The 14,318-nt window shown below is 33.3% G+C and overlaps 1 protein-coding gene across 1 annotated transcript in view; it reads left to right on the forward strand.

Annotated features, from left to right (window-relative positions):
• Positions 1-14,318, forward strand: part of LOC121319913 (metabotropic glutamate receptor 3) — a 42,114-nt gene that overhangs the window by 9,025 nt on the left and 18,771 nt on the right. The window contains exons 4-5 of the mRNA XM_041257870.1: positions 7,157-7,743; positions 9,823-10,678. Of these exons, the coding sequence (XP_041113804.1) occupies positions 7,231-7,743; positions 9,823-10,678 (1,369 nt within the window). The 5' untranslated portion in view covers positions 7,157-7,230. The remainder of the gene's footprint in view (positions 1-7,156; positions 7,744-9,822; positions 10,679-14,318) is intronic.

The following is a 14,318-nucleotide window of genomic DNA, read 5'->3' on the forward strand; positions in this document are numbered from 1 at the left end:
GACACCTGCAGTTCTGCAGTGGAGCTATCGGATCTGTATTGTCCTCCTGCACTATAGGTCCGGTAGCCTTGCTGTGGATCAGCAGTACAAAAAATGATGGATTGGCGACAGCTAAAATAAAAAACAGGTGTGTACAGTACCTTACTATAGAACTTGTGACTACAATGTAGCAAAACAATATATGATGGAAGTCTGCACAGTATTCGGATTGTTGATAAAAAAAAAGACATTTCCATGGAGGTTCATAGTGTGCTGAGGCTTGAGTTTTACAGATTTGCTTTGCCATTTTCTGTTTTTCTTGCCGGCTCGAACATTGTTTGCATTATGCAATTATCCAAATTAAAATGCAATGTACAATGGACTTCAGGACTGTGCAGCTTCATGCAATTAAGTGATTTATGCATTTAACCGTATCATACAATCATAGAAAATGATGCACTAAAACACGGGATCAGCTGCATGCTAAGCAATTAAGCGATGTATGCAATTATCCAATACACAAATAAGTGGAGTCGACTGTGTGTGTGTGTGTGTGTGTATATATATATAAGTTCAATTACGGCAGATAAACCATTACAGATACCTACTGTATATTTTCAATCCGTCAGTGTTGATAGGAGGAAGGTGAGATGCTTTGTATTGCTAGGAGAGACTTGGACATTGATTAATCTGTTGATATGAAACATGTGCTGGAAAGAGCAGGTAATTTTTGATCAGTAATTTCATCAAGGCCTCCCAAGTAAACCACAGGGAAATCACTAATGAAACAACAGTGTTCACCCCTCACACACTCTGAGTTGGGAAATAAGATAGAGACATGTACCAAACTCAAAAGTAGAAAATGTTTTAGTCAGTCTTTCAGTTCCAAGTAGTGCAAGAGTGCAGGCAGCAAGCATATTGGTGTTTAAAATCATGAAATTCAATTTGAACACAATAAATAAATAAATGTATCTGTTGCAAGAATACTTTTATCAAGTGATATAATGGTTTTTGTTTTTTTTAATATATACTTGTATAAAGCATTATATAGATGTTATAGTTAAATATTGTGTGGTAAGGTAGTATAATGCTGAAATATAAATACATTTGTAGAGTACTACAGAAATACCCTTTTTTGAAAACATTTGCTTATAAGGTAAATATGCTTCGAACACTTTCAGGGTATTTACCCATGTTTTTTTTTATATTTTTTTTTTTTTTTTTTTATTATTTGTGTGCCAAAAACAGAATAATAAATATTATTATATTATTAATAATAATAATAATAATAATAATAATAATAATAATAATAGTGTTGGTGGGCAGGCCAACTTGTCTTTAAATTCTATGACCCCCCCCCCCCAAAAAAAAGCACACACATTAACAACTCCTCTAGAAATTGTATTTTGGAAAACACTTTACTATGGGCAGGGGTTAATTTATAAACCAGAAGTTACCAGATAAGCAAGAGGGACAGCATTATCTTTCTAGACCTAATGTACTGCCCTTGATTTGCAGTAGTTTCCACATATGCTTCAGGTTCTCATCTACTTGTGGTTTCATGCCTTATTGTTGGTGTCCTTATAGCTGCTTGCTGACCATTGCCTTGCCATGTTTTAACATAATAGTCAGGTTTGAACAATAGCAGTGGCGGGCTGACTAATCTGGTGAACAGGTTGTTGTATAAATGTGTTTTTTGGCATCCTAAAATATATCTTTACAGTATACTTTTTTATTCAGTTCATGGAACAGGAAAATCATGTTGTGTATATAGAGGTCTTTTTTACAACATTTTTTTTTTCTTTTTTTTTTCTTTAAATATGTTTAATTCTCACATGTCAGACAAAAGATATGGGGTCCATGGTGATCCGGCACAAACTAACCCTGGCTGTGGGTTTGAAGCATTCGATCAAAATGTACTACTTCAGTGTAAAAAGAAATCAAGTATTTGCAAACACCAATACCTTGTATTTTTAAGTTAAATTTGCTTTGTTTTTATGGAGATTATTCACAGTATTATCATTGTTCAACTTTATAGATTGTTGTTATACATCTGTAAGATTTTTTATTAAAGTTGGAAATTTAACTTCCAGTCCATCATTGTCAGAAGAACGGCATTGATGCCTGGTTATATGACTTCATTACAGAATGATGTCTACATCACTTTCTGTTACACAAAGCCACTTTTTGGGTTATTCTTGAAAGTACAGTAAGCACGATGGTCCTGTCATCTCTTAAGCTGCAAGTTATCTTGAGTCACACCAGCATTTATTAAAAACACCATTGTTCATGCAATTTAAGTTTACTGTTACATTTTCTAAGGTGAAAGATTCTCAGGAGAACCTTGTTATTTTTTATAATTAGATTTTTATGACAAAAGGATTTTTATATTGTGATGATCAAAACATTTTAGGTAAAACTACATATCCTTTTAACATTTATGATATGTGCTTAGTTGATTTGTTGTGATGTGTCCCTTAATAATAAGATACTGTGTAATTTGAATACTTAAATGGAAGGAGAGTGTCTACTAAGCCTACTATTCCTGCAAAATTATCATACTTAAATGACCACACCCTGCACTAGTACATGAAAAAGAGTTAGAGACATGTATATCTACGTGTCAAACTTCTATAACAGCTCATTGCCTGAAAATATTTGGAAAAAAGGGTTATTGATAGTATATCTTTTTAATACTTTAGCCATGATGCAATCCTATCAAAGCAGGGATGAGTTCATTTTTATACAGTACACAATCTGAACATTTCAGAGGGTTTTAGCACCTCATTGAGCTTTGTTCTCACTTCTGAAGACACCTACAGGTCATAAATAGTTCAAAATGAAATGGAAGGGAAAAGAACATGAATTACAAGAAAAGGGGATGCAACTGTGAATTTGTCTAACTTCAGTACATAAAAGGCAAGACTGTTTAACGTGCCGGGGTGTTATAAATACCCTGTATACCGTGCCTACAATGTACACCTTAGTTCCTGCATGTTATTTTGTTTTAAATGTTGACCTGGGGATTTAAATGTTCACCTGTGTGAAAATGCAGTGTTTTTAAAACAGTAGACATCAGGCATGACCTTAACTAAAGTACTGGTGATAGTGTTTAGTATTTTTAAAGAATTGATAACATGTCTGATATTTTTTCTGAATGTTGCAAACCTTATATGCTTTCTTTTTTATACCTTTCTAAAATAAGTCAATGTGTTTTTGTCACGCTGTGTAGAGAAATACTTGTTTTAGGCTGCTTTTTACTTAGCCACATCGATAGATGATCGGAAATGGGTCTCAAGATTTATAGAAAACATTGTATCACAAGGTTATATTTTATGGTGGCTCATTAAGATCATATAAAAAATATGGTTATGGTGGAGAGTTATTTTAGGATTTCGATATTTCAGATTGGTTTTATCGAGATCTTAAGATAATTAATCTCAGGATCTCAACGTTTTAGGATGAATTATTTTGTGATATGAACAAAAAACTATCTGAAATGTTGTAGGTTCTGGTGTCATTACAAATGTCTCCTCCCTGTTTCTTTTGAATACATTTGAACTAATTTTATCTCATACAGACACACCAATGGTGCTGGTTGATTTGTCGTTTTGGCGCATATTAATAAAGTTTGTAATATACTTTGCCATGACACCGCTGCATTGTTCAAGGAGAAAGAACCTTTCTGAAAAGGTTCTATGATTGAGGCTACTGTAACACATTGTGTCACAATGGGCCTTATTCATAAAAGTACTGGCCGACTGCCGTAATAAAGCAAATTTTGTTTAAAACTAACGAAAGTCGTCCATATTGCTATTCAAAAAACTCTCTATCTAAACAAGCTTGCGATTATCGCAAAGCACTTTATGAATGGGTATACAGTCGTTCAAGAATGAAAATCCGGCTAATTTGATGACATCATCAGCATTATTAATGTTCCCTGGGTAGCGTCAGGTCGCTGCTGCAAAAAGAAAACCGCAATCCACCGACAGTACTACCGAAACCTGCGTCAGCAGCTGCCAGTCACGGGCGGTTTGCAAAACCTGATTTCGATGCCCCTATCACGTCTGCCAAAAATTCAGGGCATGTCATAATTTAGAAAAAAAAAATTTAAAAAAAATTAATAAATACTTTGTATTTTCGTTTTGTTTGGCACCGCTGGTAAACACATTTTCATACGCACAAATAAGATTTCCATTCTTAACTGCAGGACCAAAATAATAATAATATAATAATAATAATAATAATAATAATAATAATAATAATAATAATAATAATAATAATAATAATAATAATAATAATAATAATAATATAATAATAATAATAATTTATTTACAAATAAAATGTAAAATTAATTACTAAGAATACGTCTTTAATATATCATATTATAATGATATTATTATTATTTATATTATATATTATTATTCTTATTCTTGTATTAATTATAATAATGAATAATAATAATAATAAACACTGCTTCAAGCAGGGAATCAATCAGGGGCAAGTTTCTGTATGAATCAGTGAAAGTTTCACGCTGTATTGCACACTGGACACAGAATGGATCGTTTTGGGGTGCGGGAAAAAAAAAAAAAGACTCCCATTCGATCAGCAGCACTGGTATACTGTATATTGTAACACATGAAAATAAACTGGTTCACACAGGCAGTATTTGTCCAGACTTTTTATTGTGAACACAGGTAAAAGAAATTAACAGAAAAGGACCACTGGCAGCCACGTTTCACGGCAAAGAAGTAATAATAATAAAATAACTGTCTATTCTCAGTCTCTCGCTTGCTCTCTGTTCACAGCGCTGTTTCAAAATGATTATGCCAGAGAATATGTTCTTGTGTGAGTATATATTTATGTTAAACATTTTCCTTCATATAAAGCTACAGATTTTTTTTTTTTTTTTTTTTTTTTTTTAAATAGGCAGTGTTAATCACAGGTATATCAAACTGTATAACAGTACAACAGTACAAGCGTAGTAATAAAATATGTCTTAAAATAGTCTGCCAAGGTTGTCATTAGTTTAGACTTGACTGTAGAAAGCGTTCAATGACTCCTAGTTATCGACATTTTGCTGTCGTTCACGCTCATGAATAGCAGGTTGATGCTCAGGACTGATGAAAACTTTATGCTAATGAGGTAATCATTAACCTTTCTCTCAATTCGTTAAAAACATGCCTTCGTAGACGAAAATCGCTGGGGCTTAACGACACATCTGAAATATCTCTTATGAATAGCAACTGGGTCGCTATGGATGAAATCCGATCATGTGCTCCTGTTTTCCCCTTACGACAGGCGTTAACCCTTTATGAATAGACCCCAGTATGTCAACCTCAATGGCTCAATCCATTATGAACAGATTGGGAGCAGAATGGTGGCGTTTTTTTGCCTTTTCAGGAACTCTGGGAATCTGGGAGACTTGATGGACACATTGGTCAATCCATGAAAATTGCATGAAAATGGTACTAAGAAAAAGTATGGGACAAATGGGAAGACAGAAAATAAAAACAAAATTGATCTCAATGTGGAGCTTTAAAATAATAGATAAAATAGATCTGGAGCAGGACCTCGTGGCATATATATATATATATATATTATATATATATATATATATATATATATATATATATATATATATATATATATATCTCATGAGACTTTTTACTGTTCTTTATGCACCACTCTAGAAACTCATAGGTTCTCCTCTGTTCAGAGTCAGGCAGTGACTTAAGTTAACACTGGCTAGCCATCTTAGCAGAGTTGCCAACATACCTTCTTATGGATTCCTATCTGTTGTTTGTCCTCTTTAAAATTAGCTGTCTCAAAGAGGCCATTTGTTTTGTCTCTTGAAATAGATATTATCAGTTTTTGGTTTAGAATTGCCTACTGAGACTTACTGTATGCCTTGGACAGATTCAATGTGCTGTGGCCAATACAGTGAACTGCATCTCTTTGAAAGACATGTAACTGCAACATGAACCAGTGAATGTGTGGAAAAGGATAAGAGATTAGGGAGCTGTGACAACTTCTAGATTCAAATACAAAACATCTATCAGATTCTGATCTGTGTTGATCCATGCTCCGCCACCACTCACAAAAACACTTTTTTTTTACATGAATTAATTTTGCCGGCATGTCAAAGTATTGAAGTATTCAATGAGCAAAAAAACATACTCCCTCATTAAATGAAAATAACATTTCTGTATGATGATCTGCTTTATAGATTGCTTAATTTTAAATGTGCATGCCTTTTTAAAAGTTTGAGTGAGGAAAAAGTCATTGAAGTGGATCGCTAATTGTTACCTTTTTTTTGCACTTTCGTGAATTATGCTGTGTCTCAGGCAGCAGCCGAAATGTTAAATTAATGAAACATGAACAAAAAAAATGTAGTTTTGTTTAAATTAAGACAGTTCTAATGTGAAAGATAGTAAATGTGATAAAATGTTTATTTGATTATATATATATATATATATATATATATATATATATATATATATATATATATATATATATATATATATATATATTTTTTTTTTTTTTTTTTTTTTTTTTTTTTTTTTTTTTTTTTTTCTAGTATGGCAAACTCTTTGGGTAAATGTGTCTCTTGATTGGGTCAAGACATAAAATCTACTTAAAAGTTTTCAAGTTCAATGATACTTTTTTTTTTTGTTTTTTTTTTTTTTTTTTGTAACAAATGTTCTGTAAACTGCCACCGGCATTTCAGGCAACATTAAACCAGCAGCCATGCATAGCACACCCGGATACACAGCAATTCCTAGTGGAATGCAATTAGCTCTTACCACTTAATTTTATATATTGTATTCATTATTATGAGGCATTGTGTTATAATTATGTGAGCTGCCCCATAAATCTTTTTTATATATATATTTATTTTTAAACTGAAAGTTATGAAAAGGTTCAAAGATGTATATTGTAGTATTCACTCTAATCATTGTAAGTCAATGGTTGTTTGTGTTTTAGTTCAAAGATAATAATAAAACAAAGTATTATTACAAGATATGTAATGTTTATGTTGACCTTGAAGACTCCCAAGGCACTTTAGTTTCCTGTTGATATCCCATGTTTTCTTAATTAAGTAAAGTATCTTATTTCCTTTTAAAGCCTTATTTGATTTTCAGAAATTCTGAACAGGTGTTATTGTTTTTCATAGGATTCTGGAGGAAACCTGTCTGGCCTACTTGCATATGCTCAGTTGGACTACACTTTCGTTTGACTTTCCAATGTATGACAAAAAGATTCAGTTCTTCTTCTGATGCCCTTCCAGGTCCAATGAAAATGTCAACCAACCTCCAGGCGCTTTCTTTGATTTTATTCTCAAGAGCCATTCTGCTTTCACTAAGTGACTCAAACTTTGTTAGAAAGGAAATCAAGATAGAGGGAGACCTTGTTTTGGGTGGTCTGTTTCCCATCCATGAAAAAGGTGCAGGGATGGATGAATGCGGACGAATAAATGAAGACCGAGGGATTCAGCGTTTAGAGGCTATGTTATTTGCTATTGATGAAATCAACAGAAACTCATACTTACTCCCTGGGATTGTGCTTGGTGTACACATTCTGGACACATGTTCACGGGATACATATGCTTTGGAGCAGTCATTGGAATTTGTAAGGGCATCGCTAACCAAAGTAGATGAAACAGAGTACATCTGCCCTGATGGGTCATACGCAATACAAGACAACAGCCCCTTAGTCATAGCGGGTGTGATTGGGGGATCCTACAGCAGTGTTTCTATACAGGTAAGCACGATTCATCTTTAAGTCTGTTTATGTAACTTTAAATATAGATTTACAAACAAAGAGAAACAATTACTTTTAAACGGAAGGTGCTATTATTGTTCCAATTTATATGCCATCATTGGAAATAAGGTGCAGATAGAAACAGTGCTTCTTACATTTTGTAATTGAGTGGTTACCAACACTTTAACACCTGTTTCTATATCGCAGTTGAATTGCAGTGTGTGCTGTGTTTGAATACCACAGGTACTTTACCTGTAAATTACCTGTGTAACTTTTTTATTTTCATAATATTTATTTACTTTTTTTTTTTTGAGGGACTAAAAGTGTAAACAAATTAGTTTTATTTCAATATTAGGTGTATTTAGAAATTTTCAATGACAAATTACACTATGTAACACAATTTTTGTTCCTGGGTAGTAAGTGTTATTTCCTAATTGCTTATGCCTCAAAAGTATAGAAAATGGCTATTATTCCCCACAAACTTTGCTTTTGTGACCAGGACAGTGATATTTACAGTATAATTGTAAATCTCGAAAAACTACTCACTTCTAAATCTTTTATAGTCATCTTTGTATTACTTTAGTATAAATACATGTTAATTTGAATTCATATGTTGTTTTTTTCTGACTTTATGTGAACAAAAAGACACACATTTGCCCATTTTCCCATTGGAAATAGTGATATTTTGAAATATCACTGTCCTGGTCACAAAAGCAAAGTTTGTGGGGAATAATAGCCATGTTCTATACTTTTGAGGCATAAGCAATTAGAAAATAACACTTACTACTCAGGAACAAAAAAAAAAAAAAAAATTTGTTACACAGTGTTATTTCTCAAGGTATCCAAGAGAAGGTACTTCTGGTCAAAACATTCGTCATTGAGTTTATTAGTTTATTTTAGTATTTCAAAATGTCTAAATTTAGCACTTTTTAGTATTTCATTGTTATGGATAACCTTACGTGTGTGTGTAGCATAGAGGGTATTGGGTGGAGATGGTATACTATCACTGTACTCCTCAAAACACCAATGTACAGTGTGATAAAACAGAGACAGCTATCTTAAAAAAAAGTACAACACAGCATTATAGCAATGTTCTATTACATTGCCACTTTCTGTGATAGACTTTCTAATTTATTTGCATATTTTAGTACAAAGCTTCTTACTCTGTTGGATGTGCTTCACAAAAGACTGATTTTCCTTTCTCTATTGGAATCCTAAATCCTTTTACTACTCAAGATTCTGGTTTCATTTCTGGAAGTAGGCCAAGCTGAATCTGACCTCAGCAGACTCTTTAGTTAGATAGCATTGTTATCTGTCATGTGCATTTCATTGCTCACAGTTATTCATTGTGGTTGCAGTTGTATAAAGTTGTGATTAGTTTCTTTGTTAAGAGTCTCTTTTTGACAAGTGATTTCTTAAAGGTGGTTATTAACCTGGAACATATGTAATTGTTAAATTATTATCTCACAATATCTATAAACCTTATAAACAGAATAATAAGTTATTTTCATTTCATTCAAGATGACAAAATGTTATGTACTATTGTTGTTTAGCAAGATGATGTACAAATATATTCTAAACCCATGTATTAACATTTTTAATAAATTAACTACTTCTGATAATGTGATTCTTAAAAAAAAAAAAAAACATTATACTGTATACCCATAAAGTTGATTTGTATGTTAGTGTGTTTTGTTCAACAGGATTTTACATACAAGTGTATGAAAAACGGACATGATTATAATAAAGGTTAACAAGTTATTTTGGTGACTATCAAAATAAAGTGCTTTTAGGGGGTTGATATTTTGTCATAAAACTGAAGTTCTGTGCCTACCGTTTAAGTCACTTGTACTGATGGCTTCAATAGTCGTTTCAATTAATATGCTCCTTTAGTTGAAATAATGACAATAAAAGTTAACTGTTGATTCAGATTCAAGCAAAAACACATTGTTATAGAAAAATTTCACGAGATTACAGAATTACTGTTAATAAAAGGAGCCATACAGCATGACATTGCTACAGAAATTAACTAGGTTTTACTGAAGGTTTGTATTAAAACTGAGTTTGTTTTTTCCTCAGGTTGCCAACTTGTTGAGATTGTTCCAGATCCCTCAGATAAGCTATGCCTCTACTAGTGCAAAACTGAGTGATAAATCCAGGTATGACTACTTTGCAAGGACAGTTCCACCTGATTTTTACCAGGCCAAGGCAATGGCTGAGATCCTGAGGGTGTTCAACTGGACGTATGTCTCCACAGTGGCCTCTGAAGGTGATTATGGAGAGACAGGGATTGAAGCTTTTGAACAAGAAGCAAGGCTTCGAAACATCTGTATTGCCACTTCAGAAAAAGTTGGTAGGTCCAATGTTAAAAAATCCTATGATACCGTAATTCGAGAACTGCTGCAGAAACCTACCGCAAAAGTGGTTGTGCTCTTCATGCGCAGTGATGATGCAAAGGAGTTACTGGCTGCTGCCAATAGGCTAAATGCATCCTTCACATGGATTGCCAGTGATGGGTGGGGAGCTCAAGAAAGCATTGTCAAGGGGAATGAGAATGTGGCAAATGGGGCAATAACCTTAGAACTTGCCGCCAGTCCTGTTAAGGAATTTGACAGATATTTCCAAACTCTTCACCCTGTGAACAACTTGCGCAACCCTTGGTTCAAGGATTTCTGGGAACAGAAATTTCAGTGTGCTTTACAAAATGGAAATGGCCAGTTGAAAGCTTGTGAAAAACACATGTCAATCGACAGCACTAATTATGAACAGGAATCCAAAATCATGTTTGTTATCAATGCTGTGTATGCAATGGCTCATGCCTTACACAAGTTGCAGCGGACCTTGTGCTCCAATACCACTAAGCTGTGTGATGCCATGAAACCCCTCGATGGGAAGAAACTTTACAAGGATTACTTACTAAAAATCAACTTCAGTGGTAAGTTTTTTTCTCTCTGATGTAATTCATTTTGACTATTATCTGGACTGATTACATTGCATTAAATTCAAATTAGAAGTGATTATCTATAGAAAAGCTATTGCATCTGAACGTGGGTATCTGAAAAACTCTTTTTCATGATATCTTGTAAACCCTTACACACAAATGCCATGGGGGTATCATTAGCTCCAGTGTAGTACCCTGCAGAAACAGTGGCAGATCAATCAGTAGCAGCATTTTGTGTTGGTTCCTACCATTCTACCATTGCAGCTGATCTTATGCTACCATTGTCATTGTAGTGCTGGTAAGTGAAGCACATCATGCACTGATCTCTGAGGTATGACTAGATCTGTAAATGTTAAACCATTTTGGAATACCTAATAACATAGCTATAGTTAATTAAACAAACAAATGTTTAGTGTGGTACATGACATGTTGCATTAGCCCATATTATGTATGTAAATACTTTTAAAAAATAGATTATATGATATATAACCAGATCAGAATTGAATAAGATACTTACCACATCTAATAGCAAACTATTGATAGTATAATAGTGCACACACCAAGTACTTTGTTCTACTTTTATTGTCACATAATGATTCCCAAGCAGGCTAATAGTGTGTTAAATTGAAAATATTTGATCTTGCACATTAAAGTCCACTACAAAAATATAAGAAGGGATTAGGCTGTTAGTATTTTGCTTTTTTACAAGCGATACTAAACCTGAAGTCTTTAGGGAAACATTATCAAAGTATTAATATGTTCTATTGCTCAATTACCTGACTATAAATAGACAGAGATGTTACACTGTTTTGTATACATTCAGATAAAGATAATACTGCCATTTATATATGTAAGGTATAAACCACGACGGGCCATGCGGTTCCCATGATATATACCAAGCCGAGGGCCTTTACCCTCCCCAGAAGTGGTATATATCATTGGAACCGCACGGCCTGAAGTGGTTTTTACTGCTTATAACATGACTACCTGTCATATGTGGGAAGAAAAATAATTAAAAAAATAATTAAAACATATTTTAATTTAATTCATTGTTCGCTTATTAAAAATAAATTGCACATGTTCGTTTATTGTGAATTTCTGCATCAAAAGTGCAATCTCACTAGAAATTAGAGGGCTGAGCACAAACTGTGATGATGGGCGGAGTTTCAGATGACACTAAGGAAGTAAGTAGAGCAGCTGCGATGGAGACTGAAGCCGGATCTTGAAGTGTGTACACAAATAAGCTTACTTGATTTGAAAAATGTCATGAATGATACAAGCAACTTCTTACTTTACTTGGTTTGAATAAATGAGTAGTACACAACAAAATATGAAAACTGAACATTAATTTCAACAAAACACAATGCCAACTTTTTAAGGAAAAAATAATATTGCAGCCTACTTCAGCAGAATCATTAGCTTACTATATTAAACCAAAACAATAAAAAACAACAACGATCTGGTTCTCTCTTGCCTTTTTCAATTAATATAATTTAATTAATAGAGAATGAAAACATAATATGATAACAACTACCTAGCCTAAGTTTAATGAATCATTTTTGTAATCTGTCAGCAGCTTCTGTTGCATACACATCGCTGATAATCATGCAGACTGTGTGTCAAACCAATGTTGTCCTTCTGGAGTCCTATGAATGCCTTTTAATTTTTTTTAAACCATTTAAATGCAAAACCACAACAAAACATGCATACAGGCTTTTTTTAAAAAATTACTATTTGTGCTGTGGTTGCCTTTAATTAATTTTTCTGCACGTACTACTACTTTGTATATGATTTAGAATACGTGAATGCAAACATCTAACACTAGTACATACAATACTCTTTCAAATAAACGTGTTATGATTTTGAATGTATGGTTCTTAGGGGGTTATTATTGTCATTGCTTGTCCCCTGGCACCACTTTCTTTACAAATTAAGCACTGGCGCTAGGGTTTATGACCATATTTCTCAATTCCTGTGAAACCTTTAGGTAGACTTTATCGTTTCAAACAGTACAACCTTGTGATCATCCATTTGATGATTTGAAAATATGATTATGATATATATATATATATATATATATATATATATATATATATATTATATATATATATAGATATATATATATCCCAACACTTTCCCAATGTTGTTTAACATACCTTTGTCAAGGGAAGGTGTGTTTGAAAACACACATTTATTTCTCTTTATATCTAATGTATTTGTGATGTCATTCACTATACAGTTGTAGTTAAAAGTTTACATACCCCAATGGAAATTTATTGCTAAAAATTTCTCAAAAATTTGTAAAAATTGTAACAAGAAACAATTCTTTATTCCAGCATTTTATTTATTTATTTATTTTTGCAAAACTGTTCATACCCTTTGATGCTATGACAGTATTGTCTACAAGTTGCTAGAAATTTCAATATGATAATGCAGAACCTAATTCTAGAAAAGTCTAGAAAATGCTGGATTGTAAAACTACAATTCTGGCATTAGTTCAGTCTCTTAGTATTGAAAGTAGGCTCTATAATATATGCTGGCTTGCTGTCCTTGTCTGGATGAGGCATGTCAATTGCAGAGAATGGAACCTTTAGCTTTGTCTCTGGCACTACAAAAATGTTAGTTTCCTGCAGTATTACACTGTTTAGTTTGTAGACTGAAATTATGCCCACAGTAACTATAGGGTATTCTACAAAAGCCAGCCAAAGTCATGTTCCCAGGTGTCATTTATTTCTTTACTTAAAAAATAGACTCGACCCAAGTGAAAGCAAAAATAAAAGGAAAAAATATCAGTAAACAAAAAGGGGCTGCTTTAAATTGCTATACTACTTGTGGTTAGAAAATGTGCCTTTAATTGAAATGGGTAAACAACATGATCTAAATGGAGAAAAGATATAGCATATGCAATATGTGAGACCAGAACATTTGAGAATCTTAAAATGCAATAAGAATTCAGTGACAGCCCAGGAACACGCATTTTTGCCTGAGGATGAAATTAGGCTAGGTTTTGTAAAATGGCACTGTTGGTGTTACTTTCATTGGGAAAAAGGAGTTTAATGTGTACAGAATAGAAGGCGAAGCATGGTTGTTTGTTGAGTATCTGGTACTGGACAGTGTAATGCTGCAGGAAACTGGCATTGTTGTGGGAACAATGAGTGTCAGAGACAAAGCTAAAGGTTTCATTCTCCGCAACTGACATGCCTCATCCAAACAAGCACAGACTGGATCTGATATAATTGGATGCAACCCAGCATATATTATAGACCCTCATTTCAATACTAGGGACTGAACTAATGCCAGAATTGTAATTTCAGTAGATTTTGTGGGGGGTTGAGGAGACTTTGAAGTGAAGTGAGCAGCTATATTTTTTTCCACGCAAAATGTTTATATTTTGCACCAAATTCCCTGATCAAATAGAGGCAGTTGAAAACATGTAAATCAACTTGAAATTCACAGCTGCTGGGTTCTTTTTGTTGTTCTTTCTTTTGCATGTTCATGTTGTTTGCATTTTAATAGTCATCCCAGAGCCTATAGATCTTAAGATTATAGATCTTGCATTGTATACACTTGAGCTTTTTATATGCAAAACTGTTATGGGTTTTAAAACCACCCATTTAAAATAATAAGGCAATTT

Source organism: Polyodon spathula, chromosome 8 (genome assembly GCF_017654505.1).
Source record: "Polyodon spathula isolate WHYD16114869_AA chromosome 8, ASM1765450v1, whole genome shotgun sequence".
NCBI lineage: Eukaryota > Metazoa > Chordata > Actinopteri > Acipenseriformes > Polyodontidae > Polyodon > Polyodon spathula.